The following is a 26825-nucleotide window of genomic DNA, read 5'->3' as shown; positions in this document are numbered from 1 at the left end:
AAAATCTTTTATTTGAATCTTTTTTGCTTCAGGTTAAGGTAGTTTTCTGCATGCTTCTAGGTTCCAATTACTGTGCTATCTTAACTATCTGGAAAGATCAACAAACTCTCAATTAAAATTTGCAGGTTCAGTAATTTCATGAATATTTCTATGTGCATTTAAAAAGGCATTTCAGGAAATGTGTTCAGGTTTTATTGGTAGGTTAACTCTTGAGAACATAAGCCTATATTTGTTCAACTTTTGTGAAATACTCTACTGTCATGGTTCAAAGCTACTAAATTAATCTCATCTATTATGGGTTCTGACAGTTCAAGTTCATGTGTTTTATGATAGAATTTGGTATGCTACATTTTGCATTATCAAAAATATTGTTTTACTTTCAAACATCAGCTCAAAATTTGTTTGGGAAATACATTTTAAAAAATTAATTTGTTGGTTATTGCAAAACACACAGAATTGTTTTTATAATAAGCCAAATTATATCATTCAAGAGAACTTTAAAGTTATAAAAAGTATTGTTATCCAAGTTACCAGTAAATAATATATTTGTAGTGTATTTTAGAGAAGAGCATACTTTTGAAGTTTTAACATGAATGCTATGCTCTAAAAGAGTTAAACAGGACTCCAAATCTTAACCTTTCAATTCTCAAATGATAAAAATGATAAAAATCTAACAAATATTAATGTAACATTATTTTGGTTTAAAATTTGTCAATTTATGATTTTTCTAAAAAATTTAAGGTATTAAGTAATCTTCCACATAAATTAAAAAGTCTAATTGCCAAAAACTGTCGCATCATGTATTTAAATTTAGTTCTTCTGTTGTATGCTTAGCAATTTCATGGAGGCTGTATATATTATATAAATGACCATTAACAGATTAATTAAATATACTACTAGGCTCTTTTCAGTTTTTATTCAATTTCTAAATTCCAATTGATCATTTTCATGCAGTCTAATTTGCACTGCATTCTGGGCCTGTCAATGAGTGCTATGTGTTTGTCTTTAATAATTCTGATTATAAAATGCACCATAAGCAATTTTAGAAAAACCGGGTATTGCAATAAGAGAAAGGCAACATTAGTACTAAAGTACTATGAGGATGATGACTACTACTACTATTACTCTTACTACTACTTGTCATTTATGGATTACTTTGTGCCCAGCCTGGTTCTAGACAACTTAAGTTTATGATTTCCAATTCTCACTACTATAAGAGAGATTGTATTTAATTTACTGATAAGAAAACTGATGCACAAGGTTGGCAAAAGTCACTTGGCTTCCAGATGACAAAGCTGGATGTTGAATCTCACTCCAAAACCCACTCTCTTTATGCATAGTGTTGTCATAGGAAGGGACAACCTAGTTGGCCACTGTGTTGAGGCCTCAAAGGGTGGCTTTATCCTGGCGAAGTCCCCTCATTCAGAATCAGATTGAAGGGTGTGAAGTAAACTTTGTGAAGCCTGCTAGGTGGATTCACACATGCCAGACAAAATTGGTTAAATAACGTTGATTTATTAGAAGAGGGATACATTTTATTCTAATGATCACAATATTCATAGTCATTATCCTGGCTTCCTGACATCAGGTTACCAGGGATACCAAATCAGTAGTCAGAAGTTTGCTTAGTTATCAAGAGTAACAGCAAAATGAGATAAACTGTCCAGAAGGATATTTCCTCTAGGCCATGATGGAGCTTCCAGTGGCCCCCTCCCCAGTCTCCTCCTCCCAACAAACATACATACACACAGTCACAGCATCTTCCTGGAGAACTGACTTCTGTTACAAAGGTCACCTGTATCTGGTGCATGGACAGATAAATCCTTTTTTTTTTTTTTTTAAGAATTTCTTTTTAGACTTACAGTTAACCATTTCTTTCTAAAATATTCTGTTTCAAACAAAGAGCTATACAAAGTTAGAAATTAAAAATTATTTTTACTTTAAATTCCATTCCTTGTATGCCTCTTAGGTACCTGTCACCAGGTTTGGAATTTGAATGTTTCAAAACCTCTTAAGAATCAATTCATTACACAAATGGTACCTTTTGAACATTGCCATTAATTCATGTTCATATGCTTATGTCTAAGTTTTTAAAATACTCCACTGTTATTCTCATGGTTCAGCATAAAAAATAGTTATTGAGTTAACTCATTTCCCAAACTTATCTGTTGGAGATTGGGATAATTATAAGCATAAAGGGGGAAACACCCATCTCTGTTCATGTTTCCTGGGGTTGGAAAGTAAAATTGGTCTTATTAAATATATATATTTTTAAATTTGTACCTAGTTTTTGAAGAATATAGAACCTAAATTAAGATTAATACTCTAAAGTACTATTTTAACTAATATTAATTTACTGAGTATCCACTCTGGGCCAACCACTGTATTAGGCAATTGGGATATCATTGTCCCAGAGCAATGATAAGTTACTTGGTTTCTAAAAGCTAACAGTCTGAAGAAGATATAAACAGTTAAATAGGCAATTTTAATAGAGTGTGATAAATGCTCTAAAACGGAACAGGCTTCCCCAGAGAAAATGATCTATATTTGAGACTAAGGGTTGAGTAGACATTAGTTGCATGTGTGGGGGGATGTGTGTGAATGGGAGAGAAAATGTTCTATTTAGGGGTAATGCTCCTGAAAAAGACCAGTCTCAGGAAAAAGCAGAAAACATTGATGGTACTGTTTGTATTAACAAGCCATTTGACTGATGTTCACAGAGATACAGGGTGCAAAGAGGGCAGAAAAGGCTGTGGATTGGGAAGATGGAGTAAATGCCTTCTGCTTGGAAGTTTGAGCTGCTCGGTGTGTGCATGTGGAGGTGTGTGGTAGAAGGCAGGATATAGAAATCTGGAGCTGGACACCGGGAACTAGATTGAAGATACTAGATTTGAGAATCATTGGGGCGCCTGGGTGGCTCGGTCAGTTAAGCATCCCACTCATGATTTCGGCCCAGGTCATGATCTTATGGGTTGTGGGATCAAGCTCCGTGTCAGGCTCCATAGTCAGCGGAGAGTCTGCCTGAGATTCTCTCTCTCCCTCCCCCTTTTCCCCTGACCCCCTCTCTCAAATAAATAAATCTTTTAAAAAAATAGCTTTGGGATCATAGATTCATAAAATGAAATTTCCAGAGAGAAGGTATAGAAACTTTAAAAATGTTTTGTATTTTCAGCATATAAAACTAGATCTAGAGAAAGGCAAGGTCTGTCATAAGCATTACCTTTGACAAGTTTATAATATGAATATTAGATGAGAGATAAACCAAAAAGTTAGGACCAAAGTGAGTGGTTCCAAGAAGATAGAGATTTCTGTGGGTTGAAGCTGTCATGGAAGACGTTCTAAAGAAATAAAAATGTGTACACAAAAATGTCCACACTAGAACATGTCAAAATGCCATTTGACTAAAAAAATGTCAAAGTATCCAAAATATGAACATAATGTTCTTAATTTCATCTGCAGGAAACTTTTGGCTGGATTAACAAATAATATTCAGCCGAACTCCTGATATTTATTTTTAAACAACTTGCTTTATATCCATAAACCATGTTGAAACTTTAACACTTAGAAGTTACACAGTCAAAAGAATGAAATCCTGCCATTTGCAATGATGTGGATAGAACTACAGAATATTATGCTAAGTGAAATAAGTTAGAGAAAGACAAATTGTATATGATTTCACACATGTGGAATTTAAGAAACATAACAGATGAACATAGGTGGGGAGAAAAGAGAGAGAGAGAAACCAGGAAACAGATTCTTAACTGTAGAGAACACACTGAGGGTTACTGGAGGGGAGATGGGCTGGGGGATGGGTTAAATGGGTGATGGGTATTAAGGAGGACACTGGTTGTGATGAGCACTGGATATTTTATGTAAGTGATGAATCACTAAATTCTACTCCTGAAACTAATGTTACACCATATGTTAACTAACTGGAATTTAAATAAAAATTTGGAGAAAGAAAATAAAGCACAAGTTATATGAAGTCAACCCATTTTATGCAAGGGTTATGTTCCCAAAGATATCACAATTCAAATTCTCTTAAATCATGTGTGTATTTCCTGTAGTAATTAATTATAAGAAGAAGGGAAAGCATTCTTAAAGTTCATAAATCTAGAAAAATATGGGTTCTCTTTTGCTTTAATGTTGCTTTTTAAAAATGTTTCAGCATTATTCACAATATTTTGTAGACTGCTCTCCCCTAAATTAACAGTAAGGTTTATCATGGTAGTTCACCAGTTTCACTGTGTTTTATCACCTCTAACTTTCTTCTAAAGTGGTTTTTTTTTTTTTTCTGAAGTAAGTATCACCACCACTTTGTGAGTGCTTGGACGCTTCGCAGAAATTTTTATAAGACAATAATATGTAATTATAATTATAGTGACTGTTAAAATAATAGCAAAGCAATAGTGAGCACTTTTGCTTTACCAGACTGTTCCCAACTCAGAGCCTGAATGTTCATTTAAAGACATACATCCTAGGATCCATATACATTTGTGCCTTTGATAATCCATTCATCAGAACCTGAGGAGAGTAGAGGAGGTGAGAGCAGAGCATAGTGCAGTGGACTGGAGAGAAGAAGAGGAAGATTGAGATGAGATGCAGGCAGAAAGATAAGAGAGTATATCAGGTAATACTTTGTGGGCTGTTACAGGGACTGTGGTTTTATTCAGAATGACATGGGAGAGCCATTAAGGGTCCGAACTAAGGGTTGTCAAAGGGGCAGAGGGATCCTTGGATGTCCCTATATTAATGACTTCACACTCATTCAGGCTCTGAGTTGGGAATAATCTCCAGGCGGGGAGAGTGGGAGTGGAAGGAGCGGTGACTTTGCTACCACAGTAATTGTACTGTGGTAGCACTGGTCTCCTTGCTGGGTCCCCAGATGCCAACCTCATCCCCACCTGGATTTGCTATTCCCTCTATCCACAATGCTTTTCCTTATATAATGACATACTTTTCCTTTACTCCTGCAGTTCTCTGCTCAAATGTGATTTCTCAAAGATACCCTCAGTGAATGCCCCTCCTATCCCCACTCTTTTTTAATTTGCTTTTTTCTTCTTAGCACATACAGCCATCTTGTATATTATTTAATTTATTTATTTATACTTGTTTGTTGTCTGTCTCCTATCACAGGAATAGATGCTTCATGAAAATAAGGATTTTCATCTCTTTCTCTCTCCCTCTGTCTTTTGTGTGCGTGTGTGGCTGAATCTCTAGTGCAAAATAATAGTGTCTACTAGTACATACTAGTAGACAATAAATATTTGTAAGATGAATGATGGAATGCACTGTAATCATGCCATAGTATTTCTCAGGCAAAGCATAGTGTACCAAAGAAAAGCAGGTGTTTCCAGTTAAAACAAAGGGGAAGGTCATGTGACATCGAAATAAACATGGTTTACCACCTATTTAGTCCACAGCTTTGAAATTATGAGATTCTTTGTTATTTTTAATTGAATTATTTATATAAATTAAAGTTAGTTACATAAAGTAAGGATTTGTTAATATCTGAATTATTAAGATTTGCAAATTTGTATAACTCAAGCTTATATAAAATGAAACTCCACACACATGACCTGCTACAAGATTTTCTTCTTTTAATTTTTGCTTTATAGAGTACTTTTTCCATAAAAAAATATAAGGAAGCAAGCCAACCAACAAAATGAAACCAAAAACTCTGTTGTAATAATAACAGTAGTGAAGAAATAGGAGCAAGGAAAGAAAAACAGAGCATAGCGAACACTGATAGAAGAAGAAAAAGGCATCTTCAGTGACAATGCTAGAAGGACACTCAAGCCATGTGTATAGAGACCATTTTCAGGCAGTCAGTTTTAGAACCCATGGGCTTCACTGTACAGATTAAAATTTTTAATATGTTTATAATTGGTACTGTCTAAAATGATACACTGCAGGATTGTAATATGTTTGTCCCTCTTTTATAATGTTTTCAAATGGACCACTGATCCCCTACTCTGTTTGTAGTGTTGCTGTGGAGGAGACAGGAGGGGTGAGTTGCCATTCTCCAGTTGGTCCTTGGATTTATAATCTCCTGGCATATTGCTCTACGCTGCAATCTATGCCCTAAATTTTTATGATTTATTAGTTGCATCCCATTAGGATAGAAGACAGAGAATGTACAGTTACTATATAAAATCTCCAAGGAATCTCCAACCCTTCCACTCTTCCTAAGAAACTGGCATAATAAAGACCAGGGAAGTGGAATAGTTTCTTATTCACATTCATGCATTAGATTCAGGCATTAGACCACATAAATAAAAAATAATGTGTTTATATATCTGTTATAGCTGATTGATAATGCCTCTTAAGGACATGAGGAACATAATGAGATGAGATATTTCTTCAGAAAAGCAAAAGCATTGTGCAATGTTTTAGCAGATTGTGCTTCATGCCTTTAAGACCTGATTAAGTTTCATTTTCTCTGTGGGCTTTCTTCAACTTTTACAGGCAAAATTGGTTATTCCATTCACAGTACTCCCACCAAACTTGTTTATATTTGTTTTTATAGCACTTAGCACATTGCCTACCAATGTATCATTTAATCTATCTGTTTATCTTACTCTTCTCTACTCCCAGAGTGCCTGTTATGTCTTAGAATTTCTATCCATCTATCAGATGTTTAAAATGTAACATTTTAATTCAAGGTGCTATATATTAGATGGTTAGATTTCTGTCACTTAAGAGAAATGTGAATTTCTTATGTTTTATATTGACAAATTATTCTGTCTGCAATCTTATTGTCCAATAGACACAAGAAGACACATTTGAATTTTATTTCATTATCTAGAATCTGTAATGGGAGTATGAAATGACTCAACACGTGTTGTTTTCAGCAACAAATACCACGCTAGTACCAATGATTCATATCTAGTTTGAATGGAAAAGCCATTTCCAAAACCAATAGTCTGTTAACGATCATGCCTTGAAACAAAACATAAGCTGGCAATGTCAATACTTAGCTATATTGCTAAGTTTGATTCTTTGAATTATTTTTAAATTTCTGGATGTGTGTGGGTGTGTAATCCTAAATGCCCATTCAAAATTAGACTACTCTTTTCTGAAGATATTTTTGTCTCTTTTTGCTACTAATAAAAAGAAGACAATACATGATTAGTAAATTAAAGTGGCAAAACCCAGGATGATTCATTTCCTTGGATTAATTTGGTACATTCCATAGAATGTAAATACTCCCCATGCTTCCTATGCTTAGAAAGTTATTAAACACCCAAAAGATGTACCTGCTGTCATATATATAGTCTAGGATTGGGACTCTAGCTCTTGATTCGCGGATGTGAAGTCAAGAATTATCTGGATTAGGAGTGGCATTTGTTAGTCATTCTATCTCCATGAAACCTTAGAAATTGAGCTAAAATTTCCTATTTTGAAAAGTTATTTAGAAATTATTAAATTGTTAGTATATTTTGTTTATCTTGATATGTTCAATTTGCAAAAATGTCTCATCCATAGTAAATCCTTGATATCTTAAAAACTCATCTAAAATGCCATATTTTCCAGGAATTGGATATAGCTTGCTTTACAGGATAGGAATATAACTATTGGGGACTTAGCAAGGTGCATTTTAATACAGTTTGAGGGGGAAAACAGGAGGCTTCTCCCTGAATTTGAAATCCTGACACTTCATGCATTGATTAAAGAAAATTCCGCCATTGCGCTCTCAACAGCCTCTCACGCCCTAAAGTCCACTTTCATCAGCCCCCAGAGTGTAGCTACAAGATGAGAATCACATGATGCTCTGCTGGGGAGTGGCGGTCAGTCTCAGGGACTTTCCTCATTAGTTTTTGTGGGTTTTTTGAGAGACTTGGGAGGTTATGTTTTATGACTTCCGCAGCACTGGAAAGTCACTAGTCAAAATAACCTTAGGCTACCTGTTTATTGGTTAATCAGATCATATTATAAAAGCGTTCGTCATTATCAGCAAGAAGGGAAGAAATGGAGAAATCAGCAGCAACTTGGATTTCAAAGAGCTAAGAAAGTCTCATCCTGACCACTGCCAGTTCAAACGTGATGATGGGAACTAGGGAGATATCAGAGATTTGAGATTATATATGTTACCCAAAGGACAGGAAGTCTAGGAGACCAAAACATTCCTTTACTTTTTGCTGAGAATCCTTTTACGGCGTTTAAGTGTGAGAAACAAGACTGTCCCTCTGCTCACAAAGGCCTTAACTTAGAGCTTAGGGCAGGATCAACAGATCATGCCAGAAATTCTTTACAAAAATGCCAAGCTTAATTATGTTTATATTTGTGGAGATGAGCCTTGGAAAGAGTTCTTAAGAATTTCTGGATTTGTCAAATACTAAAATAATTTTTATTTTATGTATACAATGAAATGTGAATCAATAATCCCGCTTAAATGACTACATTTTTTTAACGGAGATTTTATTTCCCATAAAGGAACTATGTTTTTTCTAACCATACCTTAATTTAGCTAAAATACTTCTAACACATTTATTATATTATACACTTCCCTCTGTAAATGTGCTATTTTATATACTTTTAAAAGTTTGTTTCCTGTAATATTTGGTTCATTTAATTGGGTGTTAGGGAGCTTTCAATTTCATAGAAATTACCCTCATGTTTAAGAAACCACGTGTGCCTTATTTGCTTTCTTTACCTTCCATTAAAAAATGTTAGTGCTTACAAAATAGTAACAGAAGAAAATGTACAAAGAAGACATTATCCACTTCCCTTTTCAACTCCCCTTCTTTTTGTTTCAGTAGATAACTTTATTAAGCTTATACTTGATCTGAGACTATTTTAGATAAAAGATACTGCATTTTAACCTCCAAATAGGAAACACGTTTTGAACATCTCTGATGCCTATGGTTTAAGATTAAATTTAATATTAAATATTTAATCAACACATTGCAGAAAGCAAATTCCCAGGGGGGTTATGAAGCTAGAGATTTATATTTATACATACATACCTATTGGGCTAAGTAAAATTAAAAGTTACTCCTACCTTTCCTTTCTTCCTCCCTCACCTTCAGGAAAATTAATAATATTCTTTGGCGAAATTATCTTTTTCTCCCTAAATCCTCCCTTCTCCTTCTCAGCCCATCAGAATTCCAGCCACCCTTGAAAGTGCAACCAAAATGCTACCTTCTTGATGAAGCATTGTCTGACTTTTCCATAAGGGGGGATTTTTCTCTCTTTTAAAGCTGTAAATACTATCAGTTCTTTTACACCCCCGACTTTGTAGCATAGTAATTTATGCAGTTCTTGCCTTAATTTTGTAGTTTGTGTCTTATTCCTCTCTCAGGAAATATCAACTAGTAGTTGAGAGTTTGGAGTCTGGAGACAAACAGATCTGAATCTGAATCTTTACCAATTTTGTGATATTGGGTAGCTTTATTCAACCACTCCTATCTTCAAATTTCTCTTTAGAAAGACAGGCTTACTTCACTGAAAACTATGAATAAGGCACTTAGTGTAGGAAGCACTTAAATGCTATTAACCATTGTTATGGCTTATATCCCTTTCATATATAGAATTTGCATATAACATGCAGAGTAGTTCAATTCTGTTAGATGAAAGAATTATGTTTTGTTATTTTCTAGAAGCACTATTTATTATACTTTTATTCCAAAAATAACTTGTTTCTCTTATTCTAGTAATTCCTTCTGCCTTGTTATTGAGTTATTGAGTTAACCCTGCTTTCACAGGGTCTAGAAAAGTATACTAGACTCTTGGGATATCAGAAATATTATTAGTTGTTGTCTTACTCTCAGAATACTTACTACTACAATTTGGTCCCCTTCACTGAAATAACTCACCAGGAAAGGTAAAAACATTACTATTACCTAAAGGATTATTTCTCTTATATCATAACAATGTATGAAATATATTTAAGTGGGGTAGGAATATTTTTATACAAACATTTTTGATAAAACACCAATAATTTTTATATCAATTATTTTATCATTTGAGCTAAATGAGGTAGTCAAAGAGTGAAATATATGCTTAAAAGTCATCATTATAGGGGCGCCTGAGTGGATCAGTTGTTAAGCGTCTGCCTTCAGCTAAGGGTGTGATCCCAGGCTCCTGGGATCGAGCCCCGCATCGGGCTCCCTGCTCTGCTGGGAGCCTGCTTCTTCCTCTCCCACTTCCCCTGCTTGTGTTCTCTCTCTTGCTGGCCGTCTCTCTCTGTCAAATAAATAAAATCTTAAAAAAAAAAAAAATCTTGTCATTGTAAACCCATAAAAATCTCAGCCCACCATACAATCTTCAAAAAATAATGAAAACTAATCTATTCTAAGCACAATGATCACATTTTTCAGTGCATTTTAAAGTATTAAGTCATTTTTCTGAAAACTAAGAATTTATTGCTATATTCTTGTATCATTTTTTCTTATGTATATGTTGTTCCATAATCGTATTGTACGTGGAATTTAAATCTGCACCTTCACTTTTCACACTAAAAATCACACAGATTTTCCCGAGTTGACTTCTTTATTAGTCTAGTTTTAGGATACTAGACTGTTAGGTCTTCAGAATTGGTACGGCTTTTGAAAATCCCTCTGTACCTCCATCTAGGTACTATTATAATATAAACATCTTCAAATCTTTTAAAATTCACAACTAACCCAAACCAAAATAACAACAACAATACCAGCAAAAACCACAAACAACCACAAAGAACTCTTCCTTCAAGCCTGTGTCACCCCTGGCTGTCCTTTTATCTCTCTACCTTTCTTTACCACCAATATCATTAAAGACTTTATCTTACTCTCTTTTATTCCCAGCCTCTTAATTACCAAAGCAGTAAGCTCTTTGTACTCATCTTAACTGAACTCCCTCTGACATTTAATACTGCTGACAATCTTATTGAATCTATAACCTTCCTACTCCTTCATGAAAGCACCTTCCTTGAATGTCCTTTTGCCTCTGAGTTCTGAGGCTCCATGGATTCTGGTGTTAGTTTGCTTTTCTTCTCAATTCATTCATGATCCCTGGATGCAGCCTTTTGTTTGTGGCTTACACTAGCAATCCCATGACTACGAGCATTTCTAGCAGTTTAGTGGACTTTTCCACGTGATATCCCACAGGCATAGAAAATGCATCATGTACGAAAATAAATTCATCAACATACTCAAAGCCACTCTTCCTCCTATCATTTCTACCTTTCCCTCTGTTTTATTCCCCACTCCCAACTAGTTTCCAAGCTCTAGAACCTTCACTTTTGATTTCTTCCTCCATCACTTTAGTTCAAGCCCTTACCATCTCCTGTTTGACATAATACAATTACCTTCTCTAGGTTTTTCTGCCTCTAGGAACCCAGGGCTGTAATCCGTTCCCCATAAAGCTTCCCTAATGGGTTTATCAAATCTGATCATATTTTTCTTTTCTTAAAACTCTCTGATGGATCTCTAGTGCATACATGATAAAGTCTGATTTCCTTAGAAAGACACGGGAACTACTGGTTCTCCTAAGTATAGCAATCGGGTGCACCTGTTTGTGCTCTCATTCAAGCGGTTCTCTCTGCTGGAATCTTTTTTCACCATTTTTATTACTTTCGGATTTTTTTTTTTTTTTACTCAAATCAAAGGTAACCTATTCCAAGAAGTCTTCCCTGACATATTCTCTTGCCACTACTTTAAAATGCTATTATTGCCTCATTTTTGCCCTCCCAGACCATTGCAAACTTGTATTATGCTGAAAAGTATACATTAATACTGTGCCCATTTGCATGTCTGTCTCTCTTCTGACCAGGTATCCCATGAGGAGAGACCCTATCCCCAAGAATTAATGTAGTACCTCGTATATCCACAGGTATTAATGTTAGTGTTATCTTTATAATGAGCACATAAACTAAGCACAGTAGACCTTGAATACTGCTTATAGAAGTAAAGGAAGCATGAAAGGACAATGTCAGGTTATAAGAAATCCTCCATACTTTTTGGCAGAAAATTGTATATTTAATTTAAAAAAAAGTTTTGGGGCACCTGGGTGGCTCAGTCGATTAAGCATCTGTCTTTGGCTCAGGTCATGATCTCAGGGTCCTGGGATAGAGCCCTGCATGGGGCTCCCTGCTCAGTGGAGAATCGGCTTCATCTTTGCCCTCTGCCCCACCCCCACTCGTGCATGTGCACTCTCTCCCTCTGTCTCAAATAAATAAAATCTTTTAAAAAATAAAAATAAATAAAGTTTTGAACTTATGCTCTTTAATTATGGCTTTAATTCATAAAATAATAATTCTATATGATAATGATGATTACCAAGATTTTTCATGGTAAAAATGAATATAGAAAATGCATTGAAAGGAAATTTTAAGAAGAAAAATAACAAATTCCAACTTAATTTCTTCCAGTGGAAATCTGTTTTTAGAAACTCTTGATTTGTAAATAACTTAAACAATCACTAGTTTGTACTTCGATACATAAACACATTATATTTGGAGAGACTGGAAAAAAAAAAAAAAGAAATCCAGTGAAGTGTCACTGTTGTCTAATAATGAAGGAAGGGTGCCTGGGTGGCTCAGTTGTTAAGTGTTTGCCTTTGGTTCAGGTCTTTATCGTAGGGTCCTGGGATCGAGTCCTGCATTGGGCTCCTTTCTCAGCGGGGAGTCTGCTTCTCCCTCTCCCTCTGCCTGCTGATCCACCTGCTTGTGCTCCCTCTCTCTGTGTGTCAAATAAATAAGTAAAATCTTAAAAAAAAAAAAAATGAAGGAAAGGAAACCCAGACTTTATATAAATAATACTAATGGATCCTCATATTTTTAGCAGTGGCATAAGAAGATTAATATATTTCTCTTCCCTCTAATTTCCACCACTTTATGAGAATCTAAGCTTTATATAAGTACCTATTTGAGAAAAAAAAATTGACAAAAAAAATTCTATAGAACTAATGTGTTCTTTTTACTGTCAAGTTGTAAAGGCATATTAGAAGTGTTCCTGAATGTATTCAGTCTTATTAACACATTTTATCACATTTCACAATTTCTTAGATGCCCCTTTCAAAAAATTAACATCTTTGAAATTGGTATATATGTTGCAATCAATGGTTATCATAGATTATTGGCAATGTTTTGCTTTCTTAGAGACACAAAATAATGGTTCCTCTTAAAATCAATGGTGTCTTAATTTGATGAAATATAGTAGAAATTAGATTTGGGACATAATGGTCTCAATAACTGATTAAAAACTAAAAAAAAAAGATAAATTTACATATGTGACATAAAATATGTGGCTGATTTGTATTTGACAGTTTGAATGCCACCCCCCACCACCCTGTACCCTTCTGTATGAAAACAATCATTACCATTATTTTTCCTCTGGTAATAATTAAGCATATGGACAATAATATTTCTACTTCATGCTACACCTTACTTGACTTAGTGTACCATATGTTTAGGTTTGAAATTTTTTGAAGTTTTTTGAATAATCTGAGTCAAGTTTATTTTAACTGCTTTCACAGAACAATTTTAAAATAACCTGTGGTGCTATCAAAATAGCCTAAAAGAAGAGATTCAGTTGCAATGCAAATTCTTAAAAATAATTGCAGACTTCACTGATCATAGACATTTGTCAAATTTCCCAGCCAAATTACTGAAAAGCATTTTACCAGTTTATCTGAAAATACGTGGCTGTACGCACACAATAGATGCTACCAGATTTTCTTACCCTAGTAATGGAGATTAATGATGCATGGGCTGGTCTGTTTTTCAGTAAATAAGAAAAAATTGAAATTCAGTGGATATCCCTGCTCTAGTGAATTCCTCACTGTAGCAGGACTCTTATCACCAGATTCCAGTACACATATCTCTCCTACTCTGATCCAAGGAAGGCTACATTTATCAACATATTATTTTCAGCTCAGCAAAGAGTTTCATACGGGTAACTTGCATAGATTTCTTAATCTGTATGTTTAAATAAAAATATTTATATGACTAGGATTTGTTTTTCACCAAATAAAGGTGTCATCTCAGTATTTGGGCTGGAGATTGTACAGAAAATATTCATATTTGATAAGAAGTATTAAAGGTCTATTTTCCAAAAACTATTTCCCTAATACACTGCTAAATTATATAATATTTTTATATCATGAATTCCTATGATTTAAAGATGACCTCCCAGTTCAAATTAGAGAGAGGAAACATTACCACCTATTAATATTTTAACATTGATTATTTTCACAAAAGTCTTATTAACAAATTTAGGCTTTAGAAATTAACATCAGTTATCAAGAACATAAAATTTATTCTAGACCAAAGCATGAAGGAAACAAGGAGCTGGGCTTATGTTACAGTAGGAAAAAGTGTGTTTATCGTACTCCAAGAAAGCATTGCAACCCTTGAACCATGAAGCAATAGTTTTCTGACCCCAAATCTCAAATATCTTATGAACAAGTCTCATTCAATCTACTCCTCTATTCTTCACCTTCTTCAACTGACTTTCTAAGGCATAAAAACAAAGCTATTCCCCCACGACAAGAACAACAAGCAGTTCACATCTAGTGACATCCCCTTTCATACACATCTAAGAAAAACATTTTTTTCCCTATCATAACAGATAAACAACAAAAGAAATTCATCCTGAGGGACCTCCCTCCAGCTCAAACTCGCACAAATAAAACCTCTCCCATACCAGTTCCCAGAACCTGTCACAACCCCTCACACCCATATTTTTAGAAATATTTCTTCTGTTTGAAATATTCTTTCTGCCAGCCTGCCTTCTCCTATTGCCTTTAATTCACTAATTTCAGTCCTTCAGAGAAGTCTTGACTTTATTCAGAACAAGTCAGGATGCCGCATTACATGTTTTCACATATTATTTGAATGATTACATAGTAAACATTTGTCTTTTTCTGTCATGAAGTTCTATGAGGGTTTCAACACTGTACCTCTCATGCCTGGTAACATACTAAGGATTTAATAAATATTTGTTAATTGAATCAGTTTGTGTTTTTCCAAATCAGAGCGTACTATTATCTGCCTCTAGCCACTTTAAATATCTTAGTATGCATTCTCTACCAAGGTATGTGGTTAAGCAAAAATATTGTTTATATTAAAATGACCCTGTAGCTTTATTTTTATTAAGATAAATGTTTCTCCTATATATGTTACATCGTATATGCCATTTGTTACAGCACCTGCCTGAAGACCCTGGCATCGCCCTGATGTCGTGAGTCACAGATTTGTGTTTGTTCAGTGACAACTGCATACTCTTTGTAAATGTCACTATGGCTGGGCGATGATGACAGTTTTTCACCTCACTTGGATTTCTAGGACTTCCTTTACTCAAACTGCTCTTTCCCGTGTACTTGATGTTTCTTTATATAAACTTGTCTTGCCAGAACAACTAACCATCTTTCTTCTCTCGTAGGGCTAGCTGTTCTGCTGCTAGTTTTTTTCCCTCAGGTGATTTTAACTTATCTTAAGAATGTTCAGTCATAATTTGCCAAAACTTCAATATCTTCTCATTTTTAGTATGTTTTGTGAAAACTTGCTGTAGTAGTCATGCCACATACAATGAAAATGTGGTTACGGTATTTTTTCTGGACATTCATGAACATTACAGCCACGACTATTATTTGTGAGAATTACCCCTGATTCTTCAGTGTGATATTATTTCATTTACTTTATACACCATCACAGCCACGTGATGCTGGCAAGAACCATAGCAGTATAATTCCATAGCAAGTCATTTGCTTCTTTGGACCCTGAAATCATATCTGCTAGAACTAGAGGTGATGCTTACATGTGGAGAAAACAGCAGCACCTATAAAGGCTGAATATGACAACAGGGCAAAGGGCCCGTAGTTCAGGAGAGCTGAATTGCAGGGTCCATGGAAAAGAAAGGTGGGTCATAGCTAGAGAGGAAGACTGGATTCACAGTATAAATGGCCTTGCATGACATTCTGTGGACTTTGACTTGCCGATGGTGAGTATATTTGAGACACAGAGTACAAGATAGGATCTGCATTTGGAAAACATCATCGTGTCAGGTTATTACACAACAGAGATAGAAACGGGTTCATTGGGGCGCCTGGGTGGCACAGCAGTTAAGCGTCTGCCTTTGGCTCAGGGCGTGATCCCAGCGTTCTGGGTTCGAGCCCCACATCAGGCTCCTCTGCTATGAGCCTGCTTCTTCCTCTCCCACTCCCCCTGCTTGTGTTCCCTCTCTTGCTGGCTGTCTCTATCTCTGTTAAATAAATAGATAAAATCTAAAAAAAAAAAAAAAAAGAAACGGGTTCATTGCTAGACTCAGGCATATGGTCAAACTGTGCAGACTTGGTTGTTAATTTCAACATTAGATCCCACTCGATTCCAGCTGCAAACGAGTGATGTAGCTAAAGTACAGGAAGAGAGCCTGTATAGAGCAAATGTTGGTCCTACATTGGGTATTTATAAGCCAGTTTGGGGTATATTTGAAATCCAAAGGCAAAATCAAAGATGAGATTACATGTAAAAATAATTTTTTTTATTAATCACCTAGCTCCTGGAGTTTAGTATTGAGGTGAAATAAGTTCTTCCTTAACTCATTCCTCTTTATCCTTTACTTTATTAAGACTCTTGTTGAAAAAAATAGATCCGTTCACTTTCCTATATATGTACATGGAACATTCTGAAGTGATTCTCATTTTTTACATTTCAAGATCTTCTCTTGCAATGTGACAATCATACTGAACATTAATAATTATTTCTAATAATTCATAAGTGGGGTGGATATGTTTTGATCTCCAGGACACACACCAGCCCACATAAAATAATCCTCTTAGTTTTTAATGTAATATTGTACGCAACTGTTAAAGAATCAAGAAAAACGTGACCCTGCGTACCAGTTTATCTAGGATAGTCTCAATCTGCACCTGTTGTGTGGGGGTAATTATTAACAGTGCCGTCTGTCATACAAAAGAAGAATTTTGATCTGAAAGAGAAATTATATATTTATAATTTTATTCCTATGGGCAATGGCAGATGTAAATCCCGGTGTAAATCCCTCTGATACAAACTGTTAGATTTTAGGAAGAAAGCTCACTTTGGAGTCTTCATCTATAAAATTAGGGAAAGTAAGTTTTACCTTGCAGAGTTGTCGTGAGGAAAAAAAAAATGCAGAATTGTCTTCATGGGTGTGAAGGCCACGTAGTTACACGGGGCTTCATGCCAAGATGAGCCCCATGCTTGATTTAATGCTTTATTGGTTTCTTGAAATGCTCAGTATATCTTCAACAAGGGCAAGTGTGCTTTCATTTTGCTCTGAGCAAATGCAAAAGGTACTAACTTAATCCAAATTTTCTTCCTTAATTCTTCCATTCTGGATTAAGTCCTCATTTTATTTCACCAACCAGAAAATCATTTATAGCCATTTAAACCAACTGAAATACTAAAATATAATAGAAGCAGGTTATTTTTCATATAAAAACAGATCTCCGTTAAATTATACAATATAGACCCAACAATATTTAAGGCAGAAGGCACTTACCATCTATTCAAATGTTGAGAACTTAACAATAAATTACTAGTATATTTTCAAGGGTGATGAAGTAACTTAGTGCGTTTTTGGGGGGGCAGTTTTATTGTTTTGTTCAGTTTATTCAAGTTGTTAAAATGATTTTAATATTATAAGTGATTTTCCAAAATTATGAAGAGTCCTCTGGCTTTTTTACATACAAATATGTCTTTCTACATGGGATAGTCACTTTGGGGACAATGTAAGTATCCTAAAACTCTTTTTCTGTATATGGCACATAATGCTACTATTAGTATTCACACTTAAATATTTATAATGATAGCTTTAATTTTTGAGCTCTTATTGTATGCCAGCGCTGTGAGAAATGCTCTACATGTATTATCAGCTCACACTTAACAAACAAAACATCCTTCTGAGAAGGGTATTATTATTTTCATAGTAGTAATGACAGTATTGAGGCTTAGAGAAAATATGCAACTTGCTAAATCCGTATAGATAGAACTTAATTTTGTAAACTAAATCTCTTAATTTTGAAAACTAAATCTCTGCATTTTTAAAACCTGAGCTCCTAATCAGTGTATCAGTGTTTTGCAAGCTGGCACCCAAGGATGTATCCTCAGAACTCCATGATTCTGTAACAGTTAAAACTGTGTGTATTCTCTAATAAATAATCTAACTGATAAAAATACATGTGTATTCTGCATCATCCGTGTGGTCTGATACATTTGTCTTTATTCCCCGGAAGTATACCTAGATTCTAATAAACTAGTAAGAAGGAAAAGAGACAGATTTAAAATATATATGTGTGTGTATATATATATATATATATATATATATATATATATATATATATATATATTTGCACTAAGTGAAAGACACGTGGCATCGTACTGTACCATGTAGATAAAAGTTTCTCAGCAGTTTAGAGAGAGGTAAGTTGAGGGAGAATTGAATCATTCTACAGCATAGTGTATTTAAAGGAATAGCAAACTCCAAAAGCCTGTATGCTAGCAGCTGGCTCCTTATCCACATTGCCAAGGGCAATTTAATTTCAGGAAAATGAAATCTTAATGCCACATTAGATACATGTTGCTATTTTAAATTTTACTGTCTTTTTTTAGTTTTATTCCTATGTTTTAAAACATGTTTTGGTAGTATAATTGTGTACAGCTATAAGCATAAGAACTTATTTTATGTTTGAACACGCTTAAGTTACATAAAAATGAGAACAACTTAAATCAATATTGGGAGTTTTTGAGTTTTTTTTTTTTTCTTTTTACTTTAAAAGGAACTTGAAGGAGCTCAATTGTATGGCAATTCTTCATGTGACCGGTTGATTGTTAGCAACACATCGTTGGTTTTTATTATTATTTCACACTGTGTTGTTGTTATACTGACTGCTTCATTTTGATCATATTCATTTTCTCATTAGGCTTTTTTCTTTTGCCTTATTTCGTTAATGTTTAAGCATTAAACATTGTATTTAAAAGTTAAAGCAATTCACTATATTTTACCTTGTTACATACTTCCTAAGATTATTCTCATGAATCATTATTTTAAAAATCTTTTTTCTGGAACATAATGACTTGCTTTATTTTCTTGATAAGTTAAGCCTTTGAAAAATACAACTCTCCCTGGCCTGTGGTGTGGTAACATGAAGCAAGTTATTAGATCTGATAGAAGACTGAGTTCATTGAATTTCTGAGACAGAAGAAATATGTTTGGGAACTTACAAGGACTTGTTTGGTTTGTAATATTGCTGCAAGGTTTTTCAAGTAATAAATTAAAATTAAATTTGAAGAAAATTGAGAAATTCCCAATTTAAGTAGTTAGACATGTCCTCAAATTATGCAAAGTTAATCCAAGTGAGTTAACAGTACCATTTACTGATTATGAGAATTTATTTTATTTTTTAAACTGGGAAAGGTGATCCATTTTCCAAAAGTGCCCCGTTTGTTACAATTATTATTTAATGGATTTTACCCATTGTATCAATTTTCAAAGGCAATGTAGTATTTATTTCCCTTTTTGTTCCTGAAGTTCTTGGGTCAGGGGAATGCTGACTATTGGGAAGAAAGGGGTCACATTAAAAAAAAGGTAAAAATAAAAAGATCAAATAAGAATCATTCTAAAACAGAATTGATCACTCTACCTTTTTTTATATTTTAAAATAAATAAATTGTAAATTTAAAGGTAATCAGTTAACCAGAAATCTACAAACTTAGAATATGTCCTGAAAATATTTTGTTCTCATCCTTTTCCATGCTATCCTTTCACCTTGGGGGCAGGAGGGAAATACTGAAACTATTGTGTATTTCCACTTATGTACAAATGTCCTGTCCATGGGCAGTTGTTCATTCTTCCCATATATTATTTGATAGGGAATGAATCATCTACAACACACAGCCATTTTGTACCTTATTTTCCTGTTAGGCTCTAATTAAAATAGAATGCATTAACACTTCCATACATTACATTACCTAAAAATGATAATGCTTTCTATTAAACTGTGCTTCAATATTCTGTTTTCCTGCAGCTGAATGTGGTGCATCTGCAACAAATAATGAAGGAATTTTGCTTTCTCCAAATTATCCACTCAACTATGAAAACAACCATGAATGCATTTATAGTATTCAGGTTCAAGCAGGAAAGGGAATCAATATTTCAGCCAGAACATTTCATTTAGCACAAGGAGATGTTCTTAAGGTAGGTAAACTCAGAAATACTTGTATTTTGATCATTTTTAGTCATTAAGTATATATTAATACATATATATATCCACATATATATGTACAATCAACCGTAAGTTGATTCTGCCATTCATAGATTTCAATTATACATTATTTCCCGTTTTCCTATTATCATTTTCATTGAGATAAATGTTTTGTTTCCAATGTTTATTTATAATACAGATGTTTTTATTTTATGATACATAAATTTTAATGTTTCAATAACACCAAAAATAACATTTTCATGTCAAATAGCTTATATTCAATAGATCATATGTATAAAACATAACACAGGATTGGTCATTTCTTTAAGAAATATAGTAATGATTTATTTTTGTTTTGATATAAAGTAACTTGGTTATCTCTGTTAATACATGGATTTTTTTGCATTTATGATTAAAAAATATTTATATTTTATAAATACATAAAACTAATGACTTCATATCTATAAATAACTTAAGAAAAATGTATTTTGTTAATAATAAACATTTAGTGGGGTGCCTGAGTGGCACAGTTGGTCAAGCTTCTGACTCTTGGTTTTGGCTCAGGTGGTAATCTCAGGGTCCTGAGATCCAACCCCACATTTGGCATCACGCTCAGCATGGAGTCTGCTTGAGATTCTTTCTCCTTCTCCGTCTACCCCTCCCACTGATGTTCTCTCACTCTAAAATAAATAAATAAATAAATAAATAAATAAATAAATAAATAAATAAATCTTTTAAAATAATAATAAATATTTAGTGTAAAATTTATCAATTCTAAAAAGTTGAAGTAGGCAAGGGTCCTACTTTTTTAATAGATACAATTTTAGACAAATAAATATTCCCCTACTTGCTGATTCATATTTTACAAAGTAAGTGTTTTAGTAAATATAATTTATATGAGGAAGTGGAATAAAAACAAATACTTCTATAAAAATCACATTTAAATATTTTTAAAATAATTGCATAAATTTTTCCTAATTGTCAAGTTTTCCTTATCTGGTAAAAAATTCAACATAATTCAGTTCTCACAAATCTTAAAAAAAAAATTGTGACATCTCAAGTTGGCAGGGGTAGGAGATCCTTGTTTAGCAATAGTGTTGAGAGTGTTGGTTATTTTTTCTCTTAAAAAAGAATATAATTTTGACGATAATTGATGGTTCTCTAGCACAGACAGTACTGTGTGCTTGTAAGATTTGTATAGATGTGGAGAATTTCCCTAGATGTATACAATTTTACTATTAATTTAGGGCCATTCCTGTTTTTGCACTTTTCCCCAGTAGGCAACAGAAATTGACTTTATAATCTTTTCAACCTCCAGTTCATTGTTTGGATTTTCTTTTTAAGTTTTATTTGCTGTATTAGAGTCAGTGCTGAGATTAATGGGGATGCCTAAACCTAGAAGTGAGGCAGTGCTTATTTTTTTTTCTCAGGCCAAGTATGGGGAAAAATATATCAGGACATGGATCAGAAGTGTAAGGCTAGCCACTAACCTGTATGGCACAAGCAACAATAATAAACATATGGCTGTAAGTTAACAGTTAAGAAGTGCTTCCCCAGGGCTACCACCATTCTTCCTAAAATATTTCTTTATTCTCTGTGATGCTTGAAAAAGTGTCCATTACTTTTCCATACTGAATGATGTCTATTAATTTAAAATTCATTTCGGATAACAGGTGATGTCTTTAAAAAGAATAGCCCTAACGTGTTCCTCAGAGTGATTTCTGTATAATCTGCTGCTTCCTTAGAGTAAGGTAACATGCACTGGTGACCTGTGCTACCTGAGGATGGTTGAGACCTCAGTAAACAGTGACATTGTGAGTGCATGTGATGGTGAGAGGCAAAGGAAGAGGGACAAAGGAAGGCAGAAAAATTCAATTCAAGGCCCTTTAAATAATGATTTTTAAATAAATAAGGATTTTTCTTTCATGAGCATAAGGATGAAAATTTATATCCCCAGCAATTTTTAAAGATTTTTGTAACTTTCCTAGAAGAAAGATATGTTTCCCCAAGTTGAAAAGATTATATACTAAATATTACAATAGAAACACCCCCTACTGATAATCTTGCCTGGGGTTTATTCTGAATTATTATTTCAGAGTAACTTCAGCAAGCCACTGTATAGAGACAGTTGGGGATGGGCTTTAACCTCCAACTCTGTCGTCTTCATGGTCTCTCCACCAGTTTGAGATGTAAATGCTTATATATTGTCTTATTCCTTCCATTAATCCCATGGACAACTAGTTCAAAAATACCTACTGACACAGGCACAGTTAGTCACAAGAGACAGATGTGCCTTCCAAAGGACAGATGGTTAATTTCCAAAGACTAAGGAGCCCAGCGTCCGCTCATGATGCAGGGTGATTTCCCTCACTGCTAACCAGTCCATGACAGCCCATCCCCATCCCAGCACTTTCCAACATTACACCTCATGCAGTCAGCTCTTTGTCCATTCAGACTAGAAAATCAGATGAAATTAGTAGAACTGGGGCATCTGGGTGGCTCAGTCGGTCAAGCGGCTGCCTTCTTCTCAGGTCATGATCCCAGGACCCTGGGATGACCCAGAGTCGAGCTCCCTGCTCCCTCTGCCTCTGCTGCTCCTCCTTCTTCTGCTCTCTAGCTCCATCTCTCAAATAAATAAATAAAATCTTTTAAAAAAATAAATAAATTAGTAAAACAAATAGCCCATTATAGAACCCTCTGCCCCTTGACTGAGAGAATTTAAAAGCATTGCTTTTCTTTACGTGGTAGGATTAGCTATGTTCTTTGGAATAACATTCTCTTATAATCTCTATGTAAGGTTTAGAAAAGGTCTTTTTTTTTTTTTCTGGCTGCGTTTACTATGTAATGTCACTGTATTGGAATCTGACTAAAACAGCAACAACAATAAAAGTATGTGTGTGTACCGACTTTATCTATAGCTACACACACATGCACACACACACACACACACACACACACACTTTCCTAAGAGCGCACCACTGATGCCCACTTAGTCATCCACCCACTCTTTCTCCTTCCCTCTTCTTTCCATAGATTACTTATATACAACCATACTAATAAAGTTTATATCAAATATAGCTGATCATATGATTCCTCTAGGTAGTTTATTCCTGGCACCACTACCAGATTTTTCTGATTCAGTAGATCTGGGGAAAACTGTTTTAGTTGGTCTGTACCTGAAATTGTGGGTTTTTATAAAGCTCTCCAGATTATCTGATAAACACCAGCTTTGGGAATTCAGTGGGCAAGAATACTGAACTTCTCAAACCCTCACTCAAAATATGTAATTTAATTAATTCTTTCAATTAACATTTATAGGGGGTGTTTATTATATGTATACTCTAAACAATCAGCAGTGAGTAGTTGCCATTGTCAGCCTGATAAGACAAAAGCTGAATAGCAATCAGAAATACTATCTCTGTTTTGTTGTTGTAGTGTTTGTTTTTATTTTCAGAAAAAGACTGAGCACTATGTTTAGATAAGGGAATGTAGCGAGGACAAAATTCAAGGCAATCTTTTTACCACACTCAGTATTGTGTAAAGATTTATGTCTTAGGCAAAATGTAGACAGAATGGATGATTATGGAAAAGAGTCAGTAAAATAACTTAATATTGGTTTTGAGAGTCTGAAAGAAAGGGTTAAGAAAATTGTCATATGTATAGAAACTAGATGGTTGAAGGACTTGATTAATAACACTAATAACATTCTTTTATCAGTATGGTAGAAAAGTTATTAAAATGTTGTTTTTCAAGATGAGTTATTTTCAAGCTTATTTCCTAACCCATGTGCTAGTCTTTGGAAATACTACTCGTGAGAACCTATTTCTAAATTTTCAGTAATTTTGCAAACTGGTTGTTAAACATAGCCATTACTAAAAATTAAATTAGGTTACAATTATATTACAATTAAGTTATATTAAAAACAAAGATAACAAATACAACTTTTCATTTCCTAATTATTTTACTGCTTTTATTATGTGTGGGTTTTAGGTGAGCTATGTATATTATATCTCTATGGTGGAAATACTATGCAGGGTGTCCATGATTTCCCAGCTCTGCATACAGAGATGTCACATTGATAGCTTGATATTAGCAATACTGGGAGTAGTTACACTGCAGAAAATGACAAACACTACAGATCTTGACTTCATCTATTGCTTTTCTCATCGTCTATACTTAAATTTAGGAATGGGCTGTGTCTGTAACCATTCTGTTGTGAATAACACCAAAATTTTGACAGTACATATTTTCTAGAATTAAAAACTACTATTCAATTTAGCCAAAAAGTTGCTCCTGTCATTTAAAAATATGATTTTCTGATATAACATTGTTTTTTACATTGCTTTACTTTGATCTTGTTAACATAAAAAAAAAATCAAGCAGTATTCAGTTAGGAATCATTCTTGCTTGTCAGTTGCAATTATAAGTTGCAGGTACAAAAAATTGGCAAACAAAAACCCCCCAAAACACTGAAAGAATCAATTAGCTCTGTGGAATTTGCAGCAATGAATATTGTTTTTTGTTGGTTTGTTTTTGCTGTTTGTAAGTTGCATGCTACACATCCCTTCAGTCAGGGATTCCCAAACAGTCTATTGGCCAAATTGGTCTTGAAACCCATCTCGATAAATAACATTTTACTGGGAGAGAACCATGTTTATTCATTTACGTATTATCGGTCCCTGTTTTTGTGCTACAATGGCAGTATTAAGTTGTTATGACAGAGATATTATCCCCCAAAGAGTCTAAAATATCTTCTAATTCTTTTTTAGAAAAAGTTTGTCAACTTCTCTTTATATTAATAGAAGTTATTTTTTTTTTAATGTATGTATGGGTGTATACATTCGCCAGTTCTATTTGTTTGAGAGCTGGTTGTCTAGCACACCAGAACTCTCATACGCCCACCATGCACATCTACCAACTTTGTCTGTTCACTGGTAATCCTTTGTTATCTCTTCCTCCAAAAGCACTCTCTGAATATTTATTTGTTGAGAGTGCTGTATTAGACCTCATAAAACCCTTCATTCTTTCCCATACTGAGGATAACAGAAGTGAAATGATTTAGGCCATACAGCTTTAACCGTAGAATTGGGACTTCAACTCTGTTATATAATCACAAAACTAAACCTCTTGAAAAGCTCACTCTTCCTTGTGTTCCAAACTACTTTACTAAAATATATTAGCTCTTATAATTGAGTATACATTATATGGCTATTTGAAAGACATAAATATTTTAATATGAACAAAAGTTCTCTGCTCTGTTTCATTTTATTTTGGAGAGAGCATAAGGTTTGGAACATTGTCCTTTATGATTAACCATTGTAAAAATTATTCTTTTTTTTTTTTTTTTCAAACTTTGACATCTCACTCACCTTATTAGAAAATCTTTATTTACATTTCCAAATCAACCTATAAAACAAGCAGCCAAAAGAAAAATTCTATCCATGAGCGGGAATAATTTGCAGGTTTGTGTGATTATACATATGTACGTGTGAGATTTCTCTCTTTTGATTTTATTTTCTATGTACTTTCTGGTCTTAGGTTCAGATAACATCTGACTTGCTAATTCATTAGAGGAATGACTGAGAATATGCCTTCTAATCATGCATTTATTATAAACAAAAACACAGTTTTGAGTGTTAATAAGCAGTACATTATAGTAGGGTTTGACCTTCCATATCTAGGAGGGTCTGTACACTGAAACTAATTTCAGGCCCTGATCCATTATAAAAGGTTTGGTAACTGAAAATGGCAACATTGAGTTCTAGTCTGTTCTATTATAAGACTACCAGGTTAATGGCAACCATTTGACAAATTAGAGCCGTATCAAGGAGTTTCATTAATGTTACAAAAGCCCTCAGTGCCTTTCATGATATTAATTCTTAAATCAACTTGAAATTCTAAATTTGACATTAAAGTGAGTCTTCATTATCTGAATTAGGTGTTAAGTAACTGAGAATATTTCTACGGGAAACACCAGAATCCGCTCCTGTCCAACACAAAAAATATATTATACAGTTATCTTGTTCTTTTTTAGATTTGTAAATTTTTTGAAAAAGAAATAGGTATTAAGACATATGCTGAAAATAATAATAATGAACTTATAAAAAAAGAAAAAGAAAATAGGCCCAAATAAAAGCATACTTAACTATCCTGACTTTAATCAGAACACAAATATGAAAAGTAATGATCTCAAATAAAAGATCTGTGGGTAAGACCCAATATAATCACTCTGTATTGTAAATTTACTTTTTTTTTTTTTAAGATTTAATTCGTCTATTTGAGAGAGAGATAGCTTGGTGGGGGGGAGGGGTAGAGGGAAAGGGAGAAACAGACTCCCTGCTGAGCAGGGAGCCTGATCCTGAGCGTGGATCATGACCTGAGCCAAAGGGAGACTGAGCCACCCAGGTACCCCTGAAAATTTACTTCTAAATGAAATGTACATTTTGCTCGTTTTATTTTCTTATTTACATGCTTGCATCCATGTCCACTTCCAAAGTAATTTGCCTTTGGCTATACTGCTTTGTCATTTCTTACTGTCTTTATGCTTCCATATGCGTTTGAATACATTTGAAGAGATTTTATTTACAAGTTAAATAGCATTGGCTTGATCATTACTATAAAACTGTTCTCTCTTTAAAGACTTGCTAATTAATACTTCC

The 26825-nt window shown here is 34.1% G+C and overlaps 1 protein-coding gene across 3 annotated transcripts in view; it reads left to right on the top strand.

Moving 5' to 3' along the window:
• CSMD3 (CUB and Sushi multiple domains 3) overlaps positions 1–26825 on the top strand; it is a 1145609-nt gene that overhangs the window by 814487 nt on the left and 304297 nt on the right. For all 3 annotated transcript variants that reach the window (XM_040625739.1, XM_040625738.1, XM_008689272.2), the window contains one exon: positions 19990–20159. In XM_040625739.1, the coding sequence (XP_040481673.1) occupies positions 19990–20159 (170 nt within the window). The remainder of the gene's footprint in view (positions 1–19989; positions 20160–26825) is intronic.

Source organism: Ursus maritimus, unplaced genomic scaffold (assembly GCF_017311325.1).
Source record: "Ursus maritimus isolate PB19 unplaced genomic scaffold, ASM1731132v1 scaffold_9, whole genome shotgun sequence".
Lineage (NCBI taxonomy): Eukaryota > Metazoa > Chordata > Mammalia > Carnivora > Ursidae > Ursus > Ursus maritimus.
The sequence above is the reverse complement of the archived record's forward strand: the minus strand, read 5'-3'. Positions and strand labels throughout refer to the sequence as shown.